General features: G+C 42.7%; 1 protein-coding gene and 1 pseudogene across 3 annotated transcripts in view; one reads left to right on the top strand and one right to left on the bottom strand.

The window, feature by feature from the left end:
* Window positions 1–5,560: 5,560 nt before the first annotated feature.
* Window positions 5,561–5,763, bottom strand: LOC144494527 (U2 spliceosomal RNA; annotated as a pseudogene).
* A 5,337-nt stretch (window positions 5,764–11,100) lies between these two features.
* lpin1a (lipin 1a) overlaps window positions 11,101–19,625 on the top strand; it is a 144,421-nt gene continuing 135,896 nt past the window's right edge. For all 3 annotated transcript variants that reach the window (XM_078213119.1, XM_078213120.1, XM_078213115.1), the window contains exon 1: window positions 11,101–11,276. In XM_078213119.1, the coding sequence (XP_078069245.1) occupies window positions 11,208–11,276 (69 nt within the window). In that variant the 5' untranslated portion in view covers window positions 11,101–11,207. The remainder of the gene's footprint in view (window positions 11,277–19,625) is intronic.

Below are 19,625 nucleotides of genomic sequence, written 5' to 3'. Positions count from 1 at the left end.
ATACCAAGCTGTAATGCAACCAGAAAGAATGCTTTCTTTGGTGCATCTGTAAAAGTTCGTGAGAATCGTAGCTGACATGCCAAATTTCCTTAGTCTTCTGAGAAAGTAGAGGCATTGGTGGGTTTTCTTCACTATAGTTTTGATATGGGGAGACCAGGACAGGTTGTTGGTGATCTGGACACCTAAAAGCTTGAAGCTCTTGATCATTTCCACTTCGTCCCCATTGATGCAGACAAGGTGGTTCTTGCTGATTTAATGTTTATTTAAATGGGAGAAAATACCAAGGTTTCTGTACCGTGTGGAAGTTTGTGTAATTATTTTCTGTTAGGTTAGACACCCTAATTGTAACTTCGCACAAGTCAAAAGAGGAAAATTAGCAAAAGGTTCCCAACATCTTTGAAACTTGCTCTGGCAGCACCCAAATAAAACTAGTAACTCTGAAATGTTGATCAGTGATGCTTATGACATATGGCAGTAAGTGTTTACAATGAGAGTACATCATTCGGTTATGAGGATAGATTGGAGAGGTTGTGACTGTTCTTGGAGAGAAGAGATTTTCTAGAAATGTTCAAAGTCATGATGAGGGGGCTGGATAGAGAAGAGAGAAACTTCCCGCTCGTAAAAGGATCGCGAACGAGAGGGTACAGATTTAAAGTGATTTGCAAAATAAGCAAAGGCAATGTGAGAGAAAACATTTTCACATAATAAGGAGTGGATCGGGTCTGGAATGCATGGCTTGGAAGTCTGGTGGAAGCAGGTTCAACTGAGGCATTCAGGAGAGCATTAGATGAATACTTGAGTAGAAACAATGTGTAGGGGAATGGCACTAAGTCATGAAGCTCGTTTGGTGAGCTGGTGGAGGCACGATGGGCCAAATGGCCTCTGCACCGTAATAATTCTACGATGTGTGACAGAAAATTTTGAACTTTTGAACCTCAAGTATTCAGCATTTTCGTGTCAGTAAAACACATTGCAATTTTATTCATTTTGTGTAAGAAAAGAACATTTGCCCAACTTAATACAAACTACCTTCTCTTTGTCATTTGGGAATGAATTTTTACTTTATATTTCAAAGCATCTTTTCCTAATACTGTAGAAGCAAATGATTATTACGGAGGTAACAATATACAGAAAAAAATATTAGTAGCATGTAGGAAATTCAAAGACAGCCTTATTGACCCATCAAGGCTACAAGAAGCAGTTTTAAAATGTAACCATTTATCCTTCCCAATAAAAGTCCCAATCCTAACAACTCGTGTTATATCACAAGGGGTTTCAGGGACAGATCAGTGCTTTCTGCTGAAGTAAGCTTACACACTAAGGGTGGTTTTGCCGCTCACAGCGAAGATATTCTCCTAATTTTATTTTTACTTCTATCCCCTTCAAGACCAGGAAAGAGATCATTTGCACTTGCAGCAATGCAGTCGCCCACTGGTGCATTTTCACAAACAGGTGGGTTATTCGTGGGAGACAAGAGGTTTCAACAAGAGGTTTGACGGGTTTCAAACCTGACATCATCAAATCTGCTGGTACTGTTGTTATTTGGCAGAAGGTCCTTCATCTAATTTCTCCTTCCATTCTGTGGATTCTGACCCCACCTCCTGAACACTACGCTGACCTCACAGGCTTCATCTGTTCCAGAGAGCTTCCGTCCATGGCCTTGAACTTCATAGCTGCACAGGCCAATTATACTTTCTCTTCAAAATTCACAAACCGTCTGCTCCATCCTTAAGTAAAGCATGTGTCTAAGATACTTCAACACTATTTACCACTTTAACAAATTCCAGTTCCCAAGCTTCAACCATCTCCTGTTCTCTTTACCATCATCAGGGTAACCTGCAGATTGTGTCACCTTCCTTGAACAGCAGCCCAACCCGTCTCCCTTCCTCTATACTTACGTGCTCAGCTGAACATGTTTTAAATAAACAGCAATTCTTTTAACATCATTCACTTTCTCCAAATAAATGGTGTTTTTCTGGAAATCCATGTGAGTTTTAGTTATTCCTATATGTAAGGATATACTGGACAACCTTCTTTCCAGTCCTACTCTGATATTAAATTTGCGTCTTTTTCTGGGACATTGATAACTTGCCAACTGGCTACTTCTCCATGAAGCACCTTGGAATATTTACAACAGAAAAACATGCTACTTGGCCCAATTAAGTGCTGTTCATATTCCAAATGAATGTGTATCTGTGAGGTGATTATGAACCCAAGCCTACTCTAGAACTGGGTCCCGCCAAGGTGCATGTATCTGTTGGTCAAGGGTGGAGGTGAATGTTGTGCTGGTTCTTTATCTGAGAGCGTGTCTGCGTCTTCCTCAGATGTGGTCAGAGGACCGGGATGAGTGTTCTGGTGGAGAGTATCCTCCCCCTTTTTCTTGATGGTACCAGGAATAGAGAGAAGAGAGAATTACTAATTGACTGAGCAGGCGCATATATTAAAGATCACTCAGTCATTGGTCACATCTTGTTGATGTAAACTGGATGCGCCCTCAGTGGTTTGTTGGGGGGAGGCCAACATTGCCTTCCACCCAGGAATGATCCCTGCACTCAGCAGCCAGCTTTATGGCCTGTTCCTCATGCCCTGAGAGGGCCCACAACTTCAGCATTCCCCTGTCAGCCTTGGCTCCTTCCCCTTAGTTATGTGAGATCTTGCCCGGCATAAAGACAAAAGCAAATTATCGCGGATGCTGGAGTCTGAAACAAAAACAGAAAATGCTGGAAAATCTCAACAGATCTGACAGCATGGCTGGAATTTTACTGCCTTGCCCACTCCAGAATCGGGGCGGGCGAGGCTGGCAGAACGGTATTCTCCATTGGCCTCGGGCAGGCGAGGCGGTAAAATTCCAGCACCATATCTGGAGAGAGAACAGAACCAACGTTTCAAAGTCTGGATGACTCTTCGTCAGAGCAAGAGAGATGGATTAACTATGAGAACTATGGATGAATCAGCAGTTCAGAAGCATGTATGCCTGGTGTCTCTGCTGAGCCTCCCTTGGAAATGGGTTGGACAGGACGTAGGATGGGCAGAATACAGAGTGGTAAGGACTCCCCCTCCCCCCCAACTATCCATTATTTCCCCATTCTCCACCCCAAGCCATTTTAACTCCCTGGTATCATTAGCATTTGACAGGACCTTCTGCTCAAAACTGTTAGGCAGAAGCAGGAACCTGGGTGGGGGTCAAGGTTGCCAGAGTCCCAAGGGAACGGTCTCTGGAATAGCGTTAGTGTTGGATGTGGGAAATGCTGATGCTGAAAGTGAGAGCTGCCAGGCTTCTAAATGGGATGGTTATATTCAAGTGTAACAAAATGCTTTCTGTTTGGCATCGATTGGTATATCTTCATGTCTAATACCTATTAGCATTTTAACTGGAATTATTATTGCACTGAATATAATTGAAGTTCAGTCCGAATGCTGATTATAACTGCGCACACAGAATGAATGGCCGAGCAATGAGGAAACACTTTGTTGCGGATTGCTGAATTGAGGTGCACGATATGCCCTGTGTGGAGTTTGCACATTCTCCCCGTGTCTGCGTGGGTTTCCTCCGGGTACTCTGGTTTCCTCCCACAGTGCGAACATGTGCAGGTTAGGTTGGTTGGCCATGATAAATTGCCCCTTAATGTCAGGGGGATTAGGAGGGTAAATATGTGGGGTTAGATCAGGACATGGGTTGGATTGTTGCAGGTGCAGACCCGATGGGCAAATGGTCTCCTTCTGAACTATAGATTCTACTGAAAAGGTTGGGAACCTTCTCTTTCCTGGATGGCCGAATGGAGAATCCCCAGTGAGGCCTCACTGAATGTGAGGCAGAGGGTTAACTTCTTTGCTTTGCCATTACATTATTCTGCACAACAGCTGGGCTGCAGCGAGTGAAAGTCTGTCCTTTTCATAGAATGTCTACAGCCCAGAAGGAGGTTATTCAGCCATCAAGTCTGCACCAACTCTCCAAAAGAGCACCTTACCCAGGCCCCCCACCCTATCCCCATAATCCCGAGCAGTTATCATGGCCAATCCATCTAACTCGCACATCTTTGGACTGTGAGAGGAAACCGCAACACCCGGAGGAAACCCACCCAGACATGGGGAGAATGTGCAAACTCCACACAGACAGTGACCCAAGGCTGGAATTGAACCTGTGTCTCTGCTGCTGTGAGACAGCAATGCTAACTACTGTGCCATCCAGGTGACATTTAAAAAGGATGCCAGGACCTTCGACCCCATGAGGTGATGACGAGGTGGACAAATCCCTGCCTGCCCTGTTATGAGATTTGCTGAGATCCTTGATGATGCATAATTAAGTAACTAAAAAGCAGAAGGTCACGCATAATGAGCCACTACACTTCCAGAATGGAAAATTCTGACAAAATTAAATCCTTTGTATCCTAAATGCTTCTGGGAAATGCTTTCCCAATGTTAACTACAAAAGTACAAGGTTGGTAATTTTTCAGAAAAAGTAAACGGTTATTTTGAGTTCATATTTGTTTGTACCTTTTGGTACTTTATTCCCAATCAAAAATCCAATTTGTCCCAATCAGAGTCCCGACATGAGAGCAATTACAGATCCAAGCTGACAAGACAGTCCATACTCCTGTCTTGGGATCAATCAAACCAGATCCAAGCTGATAGGATGAGGCATTACACCCCCTTGTTGCCTTGATCTGAGCTTCATCTTAGCCAAAAGGCCGAGATGGCTTTTTAAAAAATTGCTTCAAGTGAAGCCACAGTGTAACCTCATTGGCTTCGACCAAGTGCATGACCGGATATACACTTGATCTTAGCCAAAAGGTCGAGAAGCGATTATTTTGAATTCATTTTTTTAAACTTATATCCAATCAGAGCTAAATTGGTCCAATCAAAATTCCTACAAGAGACACATTACAATTCCAAGCTGACAAGACAGGCCCCTCTTTTCCTGTCTTAGGCTCAATCAACCAGATCCAAGCTGATAGGAGCAGGTATTGTACCCCCTCCAGTGCTAGATCTGAGCTCCTTCTTACCCAAAAGGCCTAGATGGCATTTTAAAAATTGTTTCAAATGAAGCCTCAGTGTAACCTCATTGACTTCTGTCAAGGATCAGCAAAATACACCTGATCTTAGCCAAAAGGCCCCGAATATTTTTTTTGTTTATATCCAATTCAATCCAATCAAAGTCCAATTCAAAGTCTCAACAAGTGAGTCATTCCCGATCCAACCTGACAAAGACAGACCTCTCACTTCCTGTCTTGGGCTTGATCTACATGATCCAAGCTGCTTGGAGCAGGCATTGCACCTCCTCCAAGGCTTGACCTCATTTGCATCTTAGCCAAAAGGCTTAGATACCACTTTAAAAAATTACTTCAAATGAAGCTTCAGTGTAACCTCATGACTGCAACCAAGTACAGGACAGCAAAACTACACCTGATCTTAGCCAAAAGGCCGTGAATATTCTTTTTGTACATTTCCAATTCAATCAAATCAAATCCAATTCAGAGTCTCAACAAGTTGAGACATTTCCGATCCAGGCTGACAAGACAGGGCAAGCGACCAAATTGCCCTGTCCTGGGCCTGATCTACATGAGCCAAGCTGATTGGAGGAGCAAAGCAACACCTCCTCCAAGACTTGAGCTCATTTGCATCTTAGCCAAAAGGCCGAGATACCGCTTTTAAAAATTGCTTCATATGAAACATATGAAGCTTCAATGTAACCTAATGACCTCAACCAAGTGCAGCATCCAATCCATACTACACTTGATCTTAGCCAAAAGGCCGAGAAGCGACCGTGAATATTTTAAAGTAGGGTGAAGTGACATGGTTCACATATACATATGCAAAACTGAAAGAGGTGGCTCAGCAACACAGTCACACACAGCTTTCAGGACAGCCTGACAATCTGCCAGCTTTAAATGTCCGTCAGCTCAGTTTTACCACCTTCTCGTTCCACTTGTCAGCAGAAGTATCTCAGGTTCGAATAATTGCCAGCAGCCAATGTCACATTAACTGATATTCCCATCCTGTTGTTTTGCACATGGAGCATCATTGTCCTTCGAGGTCTTTTTCTAACGTAAGTTGTATTCTTCCTACAAATAAACATGCATGCAAAATGTGCAGATGGATTACGAGAAGACAGAAAGTTTCACTTTTGACAGCCATCTAGTCACACACCAAATGTACGTGAAGCCTGGCAGAATGACATGAACATATCATGTGCTGTCTGTAATGGAAGAACACCATGTCTAGATAGTTACTTCATTAAGACATGTACAAAGTGCACAGGACAAATTCCTGAGCAGATGTGAACAGTATGTGTTGACAATGAATAAAGCTGACACCAAAAGAACCTAAAACCTAAGGATAGCTTTTAACTTTGGGTGACCAGCCATTCGATTCATTTCAGCTCAGCCCCGGGTCTAATTGGAGGGCCGGGCCTCATCACTAAGTTGCTGGCAAGCTGCACACCATGAACTTGCAGCTGTCAGCTTCGGGTCAGCACAGTAGCAGGAAGGTCTGAGGGGTGGAGTGGGGTGGGGGTTGGGCCAGAATGGGCAATATTGAAACATCTGGTGGACAAAAATAAATTAAAATGAACTCTATGTGCTGTGGGGCTTGAATTATAGATTTTTGGCATGATTCATCTAACTGAGCCAAATTGACATCTGCATCATGCACACTCAACAATTTCAATGCCTCAGGATTTTCAAATCCTTGATGACCGTATTCCGTGGGACAAAAAGTACAGCTTAGTTGCAAGTTAGCAAGAATGCTGCAGAACCTTGTTTCCAAACCGCTTCTTTCCATGTCACCTGATTGGTGAAAGCATTTCCAGTACACCCAGCTGTATCGTCAGCCCAATCAATGAGAAGGAGAAATTTTAATATTTCATGCGGCCCAATGTGACCAGGTGTAGAACTTTAACATCCACATCATAAAACCTTCAAAATGTTAATTAAAAACAGAAAATGGTGGAAATACTGAGCAGATCAGGCTATATCGGAGGAGAGAGAAAGACAAGGTTAACATTTCAGGTTGGTGACCCATTAAACTTTTTATACTGTTACGTTGGTGCCAAAACCATTACAAAACTGTAAGCATTTTTTGAAATGTTTTGTGCCGTGCTAAAAGATTTTCCCAAAAACAGGAAAAGAAGAAGCTGTGAGTTTTAATGATTCAGTTAATGCAGAGAAGTATGTACTGGCACATCATCATTTCCACCCACTTAAATTCATCCACTGGATAGCACGGATACAGGTGATTCTTACAGGACGTGACAGGATAGGACCATAGGAACATAGGGGCTGGAGTAGGCCATTCAGCCCATTAAACCTGCTCTACCATTCATATGATCATGGTGGATGTAGATAAGATGAAACATTTTCCCTGACTGGTGAGTCTAAAACCAGGGGACATAATCTCAGGATATGTGGTAGGCCATTTAAGACTGAGATGAGTAGGAATTTCTTCACTCAGAGGGTGGTGAATCTTAGGAATTCTCTATCCCAGAAAGCTGTGGAAACTCAATGATTGCCCTGTAAGAATTTTGTGAGTTTCAGTGAGGTCACGCCTCATTCTTCAAAACCCCAAGAAACACAGATCCAATTCCCTCATTCTTTCCTCATAACAGAACCTCTGCTACACTCCCTCTATGGCGAGTAGATCTCTTCTTGAATAAGGGGCCCAAAACTATATACAATACTCCAGGTTCAAGACAGAAATGGATAGATTTCGATAGATTTCTGGAGATTAATGACATCAAGGGATGTGGAGATTGTGCCGGAAGGTGGCATTGAGGATGATCATTGAAAGGTGGAGAAAGGCTCGATGGGCTGAATGGCCTACTCCTGTTCTAATGTTCCTATTGACCTTTGCCTTCCATGAAGATAAGGCATCAATTTTTACAATCTAGGGGGAGATGGTTGCCTAGTGGTAATGTCACTGGTAGACCCAGGCCAATCCTCCAAAGATCTGGGTTCAAATCCCACTATGGCAGCTAGTGTAATTTAAATTTAATGAATAAATCTGGAATATAAAGCCAGTCTCAGTAATGATGGCCATGACAACTATCATTGATGGTTGTAAAAACCCATCTGGTTCACCAATGTCCTTTAGGGAAGGAAATTTGTCATCCTTACCCGGTGTGGCCTACGTGTCACTCCAGACCCACAGCAATGTGGTTGACTCTGAACTGTCCTCTGAAATGGCCTAACAAGCCACTCAGTTCAAGGGCAATTAGGGATGGGCAAAAAATGCTGGCCTTTCCAGTGACTCCCACATCCCATGAAAAAATAAAGAAAAGAATTCTGTCCAGATCAAAAGAGACAGTAAAAATATAGCAGGCCTTGATCAGTGAACCCGTCCGTCTATACTGATGGTATTGTGCTAGTCACCAGGATGGAAACTCTGCTACAAAGACTCATGGGTTGTCTGTAATTGGTTCTCCCTTATTATTAGCATCAAGAAAGCTGTGGTCATTAGACAGATTGTCACAAGGGTGGCCATTGACAGATGTTTGGAATATTGGACACAGACCTAGCCCCAAGCCTGTCAACCAATGCACCTAAAAATGTTCTGTTCCAACTGTGTAAGAGTTGAATTTTGCTTGCTTACTTGGACATTGCAGCTTGAGATCAGTGGGTGGGTATCAGCTCTCTCACAGAGACACTGAACACCTTTGAATGAGGGTCCCCCTCTGGGACACCACAGGCAACCTGCACAGGTTTGCTTGTCACGCTCCCCACATTGTGGTATCCTCTTCTCCCCACCACCCAAAGCTGGGTTAATAACGAAGCAGCAGATTAAAGCCCTTAAGTGGTTATTAATTGCTCATTGTGCAAGGGGATTCGGAGTTGGCCAGCAGAACCACAGGCAGATTCTTCAGTTTAGCAACAGCTGGGGAGGAAAGAGTTAAAGTGATTCATCCCTAATAAGACCTGTTGACGGTTTACTCCTATGTGAATGCATTAACAAGAGTGATACGAATGTAATATGATTTTAACTTAATTATCATTATATTTAAATACTAAATGGTGTATTTTAACATATTATAAAGTATTTTTAATATACTTACTCACCTCAATCAAAATGCGAATATTGTAGGAATAATAATAGAAGTTCATAGCTGAGCCAGCAGAAATACAATAGTTTCAGGTTTTGGGGACAGATGCTAAAACAGAATTATGTTCGAAAAATGAGGCTTCTATTGTCCAGGCATGAAAATGTATCAGCCTTAGGGCCCAAGACTAATGCTATCTTTGTCTTGGCAATATGCCGCTGGGGAAGTAGTTGGGTGGTGGAGTCCTTAGAGACATAGCAACAAGGAAGTGGATCATATGAGAGGGTAGAGTTCCTGTATTGGAAATGGGCAAGTAGAATATCATTATGTCAGGTAGCATACCACAATTGTCTGAAGTAATCTGTCATGGTTTGGACTGACATATGAAATGAAATGGAATTAAGCTAATTCGCAGGAGAATCTGGGATAAGCAGAAAGTATAATTGTATTGTAATTTGACTCAATGCCTCAGATCTTTGGAGAGGTTTTGTTGCACTCGTCTGTGCCGCCTGGCCATCCAGAGGCCTCCCCTCTGCCATAGGTTACGGTTCTGTTTGTCTTGTTTGATTATTTTATATTTTAGATAAATTTTTAATACGTCTTGAACTGAGACTTCTTACTTCTGTGAGTTTAATTTTAAAAGATTCTTTAAGTTTTAAGAAATCAGGCCACCATTAAAGAATCCCCCACTATATTCACTGAATGGTCTCAATTGGAGGCAGGCTGGAAAGGTTGACCATGGGCTTACCAGCCATGGCGGAGGTGGGGTGCTTGCATGTCACCCTCCTCCTGATTAAGTGCCCTCCCCACCTTTAAACAGACCAAGAGAGGGGGCATAAAATTCCGCCTTCTTGGTCAGCTCAACGTGCTGAGCTGACTGAGAGGGGAAAGATTTGCTGTAACTACAATCAAATGTTCAACTCCTTTGCTGGTCCGAATAGTACGTTACTTCATTGAATACAGAATATTGTTAAAGCCATCGTCAGATTTTAAAAGGCATAATTTATCCTAAATGACAGCTCCTCAGGTGGTCATTAACTAGCCTCATGTTGTATGTGACAGGAACTTTCCTTTGTTCAGTATATATAGTGAATTAGGATGTGTGTATTATAAAGAATGCATTTATTATTTTGCTGAGTAGCAATTGGAAAGCTATTCTTGCTCTCACTCGCTTTTGTGCTCTCTCGCACTCTCTCAACCTGACTCCATGTTTACATCAACGCCACAAGTGAAATTTTCTCAGGACCTTCTCCCACTTCCCAACCTAAAAATCTGTAAACAAGCTTGGTGCAGAACTTCTGTTGAAGTTATGATGCCGGAACCAGAGGAGCTGTGTGGGATTCACCCTCTTCATCTCTCATGTAACGAGAGTGATTCAAATGCAACACAACACAGCCAGAATAAAACAGAACTTGTGTCAATAATGTACACTTAATAGCAGCTGCAATACTATCAGCAGAATCTCAAAGCAGCATTGGATTAGACTCGCATATTGGACATGTGATGCCTCCTTTGTGTTGTTTCACTTGAATTAGGATGTTTTGGTCTCCGACCTTGTTTTTGTTCTTTGAGTTGTGAATGAGCCCTTTCACTTGGCTTTATTACGTTAACCAATAGGCACAATTGCCTTAAAGGAGATCTAAATGATATCACTTTTATGACGTCGTTTGCAGCTATTGCAACATTCTGATGCAATCAAACAATCATGAAAATTAAATCTCAAAATAATTTGTGTTCTTTTTATTCAGTCCTTCATGTTTTATTTCCTTTGATTTCTTTCCCCAAAATTCCGAATTAGAAACAGCTGTTATTGCTTCGAGTGTCTCATGACATTATCAAGTAGTAATATTTAATCAAACTTGAACTATTTTTCAGGCTTTTTTTGGTAGCTTGTTTACCAATCTATCGACCTTCCATTAAAATACAGCTTAACTTGTTGCTTTGTGACACTGGAATATCTTAGGGGTCAGGAGCAGTATTGACTGCAGTCTGACTCCCTGCTCAGATTTCTGCTTGGATGGTCATGTAAAATTAGCACATAAACATGATCAGTAACCTGCTAGATAGTCAGTACCCAAGATTTCCTCAGAAATCACACTCCTCTACCCGAGAGTAGGAGTCAGGACCTGTATTTAACTTGGATTTGCAAACCACACGGGGAAAATATGAAAGGAGAATGACAGACGAAGAAAACGAAGAAGAAATTAACTATATTGGGAGCCCAACAGAGTCCACATGGTCATGGGTAAAATCTGTGCTTTAATGATTTCAATCTGATAATCAGATAAACAAGATTCTTTAAGTGAACTGTTCTGATATGCTAGTATGTATGTGTGAATCGATGATTGCAGGTACCTGGTAAATAATTACCCAATAATTCAGCCAACCTAAGCTAACAAACTCTGTTTTTTTGATAACTATCAAGAGGACTGAAGCAATATAGCACAAAATATTTTTCTGTTGCTGTTGGTACTTGAGTTGGTTAAATATTCCTTGACTGTTTAGTACATCAGTGAGTTGCTTCAGATATTAAGCAGATTTCAGCTTTTGTAAATGGCCTCCGTGATCGGCCTATGGGGAGGGATGGTTCCGTGCCTTCGATGGGTATTCCATTTCCCCAATGCATTTTCGATCCATGGTGATTATAAACTCTTAAGAAAAGGGAACCCAAGCATGAATGTCAGTTTCTTTCCAACCAAGTTGTGATTTGAAGACTCTATGCTGCAGCTTCTAATGAATCATTGGCACAACATGTATAGTGACCCACTGGTATCTCCAACGCATATTTGAAGGTGAACTGTCTTATTGAAAAAACTCCATGCTGCCAGTATTTGCAGGGAGGAAGCGGGGCAATATGATAATGGGGAGAAACCGGGAAATCCCAGGCATATGGGCATCATGCAGAATGTAAACCTCATTATTATCTTTTCATTCCATTTCTCACTCTGTCAATCCGGTCGTCTGCTCAATGGGAAAAGCAGTGAGATGCAAAGGGTGGTGTTGGGCTGGAAATTAGGAGCAAAGGCTGTGAGGGGGGGGGGGGGGGTGCGGGAGTGGGATTGTGGGCTAACAAGCCTCGGGGTTTGGAGGATATTGTTTGATTGCAGCAGCAAGGAGAGGCGGCGACTGGCTGAAGGTTTGCTGGGGGAGCTCTGAAGAGCAGTCTTTCTGCTACTGGCTCACAAGCCGTTCCCTAAAAAAAACACTTGCCTTCTGGAACCAACAAATCCCAACTCTGTTTAGCTGATGAATTTCTTGAGCACTGTGAAACATGGCCAGCAGCTGTTAAATTTATATCAGGTTTGCAACGGCACTCTATGAGAGCCTGATTCAGACAGTGTCCCATCTCTGCAAGATGGAATACAGACAGACTATGCAAAACATTACTGTAAAAATGGTAACAAATGCTGATGTTGTGGGTTATGGTCACATCTTGCAATTTTAACCTTTAATCCTTGGCCTAGCACCCTCCTATTGCTCTTAGAGGAGGAAGGATTAATATTGATCCCAATATGTTCTGTTGGTTAGAGTGAGAGCACCAGACAGTTGGGTATTATGGAACCCTCACGTTCAAGTGACTTAATGTTGTAGAATGCAAAGATGTAGGGGTAATTTTAATCAAACTTACCCAGCCAAGAATAGGATCGAAAATCAATAGAAAATTATGTCACTGAAGAGTGTAAAATAGTGTCAATGCGATCATGTTGATAGTTTAAAATGACCTCTATACATTATAGTAATGTGTTCTTGTGAGCAACTGGCAAAAGCTTTTTTCAACATTTTTTCATGAAAGTAATGCCCCATGGAAAGGCTCAGCTTAGTGTCAATGTTTTGGGTGTTAATGTTGATTGTGTTTTTCAGGACTGTGCAGAATTCTAGCCTTTTTCTGTAGACATTGTGGCACAGTGGTTAGCACTACTGCCTCACAGCGCCAGGGACCTGGGTTCAATTCCAGCCTCGGGTCACTGTCTGTGTGGAGTTTGTACATTCTCCCCCTGTCTGCATGGGTTTCCTCCAGGTGCTCTAGTTTCCTCCCACAGTCCAAAGATGTGCGGGTTAGGTGGATTGTCCAGGATAAGTTGCCCGTTAGTGTCAGGGGGATTAACAATGTTCTCAAACAATTATGAGACAGAGTACAGGAATGAGATAGAGAATCTGGTGAACTGGTGCGGCAACAATAATCTCTCCCTCAATGTCAACAAAATGAAGGAGATTGTCATTGACTTCAAGAAGCGTAAAGGAGAACATGCCCCTGTCTACATCAATGGGGACAAAGTAGAAAAGGTCGAGAGCTTCAAGTTTTTAGGTGTCCAGATCACCAACAACCTGTCCTGGTCCTCCCATGCTGACGTTATAGTTAAGAAAGCCCACCAATGCCTCTACTTTCTCAGAAGACTAAGGAAATTTGGCATGTCACCAACTTTTACAGATGCACCTAAGAAAGCATTCTTTCTGGTTGTATCACAGCCTGCTCTGCCCAAGACCGCAAGGAACTACAAAAGGTCGTGAATGTGGCCCAATCCATCACGCAAACCAGCCTCCCATCCATTGACTCTGTCTACACTTCCCGCTGCCTCAGCAAAGCAGCCAGCATAATTAAGGACCCCACGCACCCCGGACATTCTCTCTTTCACCTTCTTCCATCAGGAAAAAGACACAAAAGTCTGAGGTCACATACCAACCGACTCAAGAACAGCTTCTTCCCTGCTGCTGTCAGACTTTTGAATGAACTTACCTTGCATTAAGTAGATCTTTCTCTACACCCTAGCTATGAGTGTAACACTACATTCTGCACTCTCTCATTTCCTTCTCTATGAACAGTATGCTCTGTCTGTTTTGCACGCAAGGAACAATACTTTTCACTGTATGTTAATACATGTGACAATAATAAATCAAATTTAAAAAAATCAAATCAAAGTAAATAAGTGGGGTTACAGGGTTAGGGCCTGGTGGGATTGTTGTCGGTGCAGGCTTAATGAGCCAAATGGGCACCTTCTGCACTGTAGGGCTTCTATGATTCCACTGGTTATTGATCAGCATGGGACATAAGGTGGTCCTGGCTGTACTGTGGATGTGAAAGGGTCGCATTCCAATGCAGTACCAAAGGAGCTTTCTTGTGGAAATTTCAATCCTTCAGATGTGATGGAATGTTAAACAGAAGGCTGATTTGCTTGCTGGTGATTCAAAAGGGTAAAGGTGCCATTCCACCAGTCAGAGAACAAGAGGTAGTCCTCCTATTATCTTGGTCATCACTCCAACCTCTAGCAATACTTCCTTTTGTGGTATGTGACCACCATGTTTGCTTACATAACAACTGTCATTTGCTTTGGGGAATTCATTTTGAAAAGTGCTTTCAATATGATAAGATGTAAACAAAAATATTATTATCAGCTCATCATAAAAAACCGATATCAAGTCACTGAGAAGAGTAAGATTCATTCAATGACTTTGATTTCACATTGTTAACAAATACATTTCTTATCTATTAACGATAAGAAAGAATAAGATGGGTTCTTTTCACATTGGCAGGCAGTAGCTAGTGGGATGCTGGGGATCGGTGCTGGGGCTCCAGCTATTTACAATATATGTTAATGATTTGGATGAAGGAACAAAATGCAACATCTCAAAGTTTGCAGATGATACCAAGTTGGGGGGGGGGAGGGTGAACTGTGACGAGGATGCAGAGATCCTTCATCATGATATGGACTGGTTGGGTGAGTGGGCAAATCAATGGCAGATACAGTATAGTTTGGATAGATGTGAGGTTATTCACTTTGGAAGCAAAAACAAGAAAGCAGATTACTACCTGAATGGCTGTAAATTGAGAAAGGGGAGTGTGCAGTGGACTAGGGTGTCCTTGTGCACCAGTCACTGAAGGTAAGCATGCAGGTCCAACAGGCGGTAAAGAAGGCAAATGGTATGTTGTCCTTCATTGCGAGAGGTTTTGAGTACAGGAGCAGGGATGTGTTGTTGCAATTATACAGAGCCTTGGTGAGGCCACACCTAGAATATTGCATGCAGTTTTGGTCTCCTTTTCTGAAGAAGGGTGTTCTTGCTCTCGAGGGAGTGCAGCAACACTTTACCAGGCTGATTCCAGGGATGGCGGGACTAATGTATGAGGAGAGATTGACTAGGTTAAGGTTATTTTCGCTGGAGTTCAGATGAATGAGGGGGGATCTCATAGAGACTTATAAAATTCTAACAGAACTAGACAGGGTAAATGCAGGGAGGATATTCCCGATAGTGGGGGAGTCCGGAACCAGGGGTCACAGTCTGAAGATTTGTGTAGACCATTTAGGACAGAGATGAGGAGACATTTCTTCACCCAAAGAGTGGTGAGCCTGTGGATGGAATCAAAGGTTATGGGGAGAAAGCAGGATTAGGCAAGGATTGGACTATCAGCCATGATCGTAATGAATGGCGAAGCAGGCTCGAAGGGCCGAATGGCCTCCTCCTGTTTCTATCTTCTATGAGTCTATGAATCTATAAACAAGTGTTAACTTGGAAATAACTACCTCATTATAACATATAGTAGCCTCTGATACTTATCTAGCTTCCTCTTAAATGCATCCATTGTATTTGACTCAATTACTCCGTATGGGAGCAAATTCCCATATTCTATCCAGTTTCTGGTTCAAGAAATTGAAAATAGTGTGGGTGTTGCACCTTCAGTATAAAGTACTCCACCAACAAATGGTACCAAATAGTGAAGACAAATCTCACTCAAAAAACATAATCTTAATTTAATCATTAGTTCATAACTTAGTTCTGGGGTCCCCTTACACAAGGGTCTGCTACATGATGCCAGCCAAAGTTAACTGATTTTCTTTTCATTATGAATTTTATTGCCACTTCAGCAAGGAAGTATTTAATATTGAAATCTAAACCAGCATCACTTTTCCTTTAACATATGATGTCAAAGTTTCCTTCAGTTTCTTCCCTCTTAAGTTATACTATTAATTAACTATAAATGAATGAGTTCCAATAAAAAAAAGCTACAGAATAGGATTGCTAGTATCAAAATAACAGACCTGTGAGCCTGATTTCAATGCACAGATACACTGGGAGTGGGATTCCCAATAGCACTTGGGCAATTTGAAATTAAACATACTATATCCCTCCAAAAGAGGGAAATCTCAGCAGGTCTGGCAGCATCTGTAAGGAGAGAAAAGAGCTGACGTTTCGAGTCCAGATGACCCTTTGTCAAAGCTAAAAGGCATAGAAAGTGGGAGATATTTATAGTATAGGGTGAAGGAATGAAAGATGAATCACAGCCACAAAAACAAGGGGAAAGGCGAAGAGATGCTAATGGGAGTCCATAGAGAGAATAGACGTTGTGAATGGCCAAATGGCAGAGAAGCTAAAATCAAAGGGTGAGCTGTGACAGATGAAGATGTGGGGGGAGAGAGGAGATGGGGGAAGAGAGGTAAAATTGCGAAAAAGGGGGGAAAGGGAAGAAAAGGGGGAGAAAAGGTAAGAAAAGGGGGTAAACAAGGGGGAAAGAGCGGGGGAAAGGAAAAATAAAGAAAGATAATAAAGAAATAAAAGGTAGAGAACAGTTAAAAATTAAATGAAATGAAAACAAAGGGGTCGAGGTGGGGTAGAGCTAATCATCTGAAGTTGTTGAATTCGATGTTGAGACCGGAAGGCTGTAACATGCCTAGCTGGAAGATGAGATGCTGTTCCTCCAGTTTGCGTTGAGCTTCACTGGAACATTGCAGCAGGCCAAGGACAGACATGTGAGCATGGGAGCAGGATCGTGTGTTAAAATGGCAAGCAACGGGAAGGTCAGGGTACTATATCTCTCATTGACTTTTTAATTGAGTCACTTATTATCATTATCAGTTTCTTGTCCAGCTCGCGTCAGTGGGTATTATGACACAAAATGACACTATTTCAACTCCAAAAGAACAATCCAAATGTGAAGGAGTTTGGAGCTGTAATCTCAAACCACAGACCTCTTACTACAGTGGAGTCAAGATGGGAAAAGCTCATGTGCCTGGGATACACTGTTGGAGGCTGTAAGGTCACGGACGGATACACTCCTCGTGCTTTCAGGAAGAAATTACAGCTGAGTCAGAAGCAGTGATTGGATGTTGTCCAGGAGGTCAGCAGCAGGAATGTCATGCTAACTCCTGGGATCCAATGCAGGAAAAAATTCAGTAACCACAGCAGGGCAAGAAAGGTAAGATCAGTGGCACATTGCTGATGTCCAAATCTCCCTAAGCCCTACACACTGCCTTCCTAAGCCTACTCCAGCAACTCACTCCTCACACCAACTTACCATGCAGGTATACCCACCTCTCTCTGTCTAAGCACTTCCTCACACCCCCATCTATCCATCCAACTCACCCTCATCCTTACGCACGGTCATGCCTCACCCTCATAGACCCCACTCTCCATCCACCAGGTGAGAACATGACATTACTGTCACTCACAGCTTCTTCTTTCCCTCCTTGCAAGAGAAGAGAGCAGAGTTCACCAAGGAGAGGCAGTGATTGGAAGTGGGCTCTCAAGTAATGGCTACGCAGAAAGAGGCATTAGAGATCCGGGGAATCTTGACATTCCTGCCCAATGGAGATGGTGACTGGTGACAGCATTAAGTATCAGATGCTAAATGACATTCAATGCTCCGTCATGTTGACTTGATGTCAGCAACTGAAATATGATCATTTAACTAATTAGAACTTCAAGCATTCTTACCTTGAGTACTCACTCATGCCTCCCAAAGGGTTTTCATGTCCCCAGTGGATCAGCTATGATAATATCAACTCCTCTAAAATAGCTCACTGAGGGTATGCCTTCACTGGACCTGTGCAAACGCTGCACCAACTCTGATAATCACGCTTCTGTGGACAAGTTAGAGAGATAGCTGGGTTTTCACTTGGTGACTTGCACCTCATGACTGAACAGCTGGTGGTGACAGGGACAGAAGTGGAGAGTCCTGGTTGCAGGGTTAGTTGATGGCAGATGGTGTATTCCAGAGGCCATTGAGCAGCAGCAAAGAACATACGGTGCATTGGCAGCAAGTATTCCAGGCGTACTGTGCTTTCAGAGAGATTGCTAGAGTCCGTCTCAAGCATCAATGCCATGATGCTGCAAGCCTTTGTAAAGATGCATTCTTCCATAGAAAGAGTGGCCATCTACATGGAGCAAATTTATTAGGTGCATGCAAGCCTTCAAGGATGGCTAGCAGACTCTGAGTAACACCTTAAGCAGGATGAATGGCATCTTAGATTTGACTGTTCATCACCCCATTGATCATGCCATTGCTACCAGAGAGGGGTGCTTAGATCACGAGAGGGATGGTGGTGAAATGTGGCATGGGGGTGGGGGCTCAGCTCAGTGGTTCCAGTCCTTACCCGTTAACCCTACCTTCCTCCCATGGTCAGTATCTGATTAGCTACTCTGTTTCCCGTTGGCTAAATGTACCTCTGTACAGATGCAGGTGGAACAGTTTTTGGAGAGCCTGTTACAAGCTCCAAAATCCAGTGGACGTCAGTAAAAACTGTCAGGGCTGGGATCTGAGCATCAGAGCAGCCTGCCTCTACCTCTGTGAAACCATAGGGATGGCACCACAAAGGTTTACAAAGAAAAAGAAAAAATCTGTATTTGCCCCAGGGTATAATACACATGGGTGTGTTGCACATTGTTATACTGTGTAATCTTTATCTTGTATATGTACTGCATAAATAGTAATATTTTACATCATTTTCTCAGCTTGCCCATTCTTGACTGCAGGCTGGCAAGTGGCCTCTTCAATTGTGTGATGATAAAAGAAAAACCATGAATTGATTCGAAGCAGTTGGGGGGATTGAAAGGAAGGCTTGGTTGTTTTCAGGCCTGCTTTGTGTTTGTGGTATTGGGGGAGTGGGGCAAAAATGGCTTTTGCAGATGATTGATAAACGAGTGCAGCAGGGGAAGAGAACCTGATAATAATGAGGGTATCACAGGCAGCAATGTGTGGCTGCATTGTCCATATCACCTTCCATCCAGCTCATCCTCAAAATGGATGCTGAGCTTCATCATCCATCCTCTCAATGGATGATAAGGCCCTGTGCCTTGCTCCTCCTAACCTCTCTACCCTCGCAATGTTGTGCAGGGAACAGCACATTGCGACCATTCTGGAAACCCTGGCTGCTGTGTACTGAAGAGCATTTGTTTAGACACCACAAGTGCATTTTCTTCATGTTGGCAGCTTTTTCAATTGCACATGTGTTGATTTTTTTTTTGGTATTCCATAGGCATTAGTTCCTGGAACTCATTCCTCGGGTTTCTGAAATGTGTCATCAGCAAGAATTTGAAACTGAGTTTGGCTTTGAACAGAGTGTTGAAAGTTGGGTGAGTGAGGGAGTGAGGTGAAAAGGGAAAGGAAGCGCTCCGATGCTTTTTCGAACATTTTCATTCTTTGGAATTGGGTCTTACTCTACTGCAGGAGAAGAAGCTAACTGTTTGGTGAGCATCTGTGAAGTGGTTCAAGTCTATTATATCTAAGGATTAAAATAGCACGTGAACTGGTGGTACGGTTAATAAAATATTTTAAAAAGAAAAATCATGGATTGAATAAGAGAATTAAGTAGTTAATTAAAATACA

This window comes from Mustelus asterias, chromosome 5, assembly GCF_964213995.1.
Source record: "Mustelus asterias chromosome 5, sMusAst1.hap1.1, whole genome shotgun sequence".
NCBI classification, from domain to species: domain Eukaryota; kingdom Metazoa; phylum Chordata; class Chondrichthyes; order Carcharhiniformes; family Triakidae; genus Mustelus; species Mustelus asterias.
This window is presented reverse-complemented; position numbering and strand designations above follow the sequence as displayed.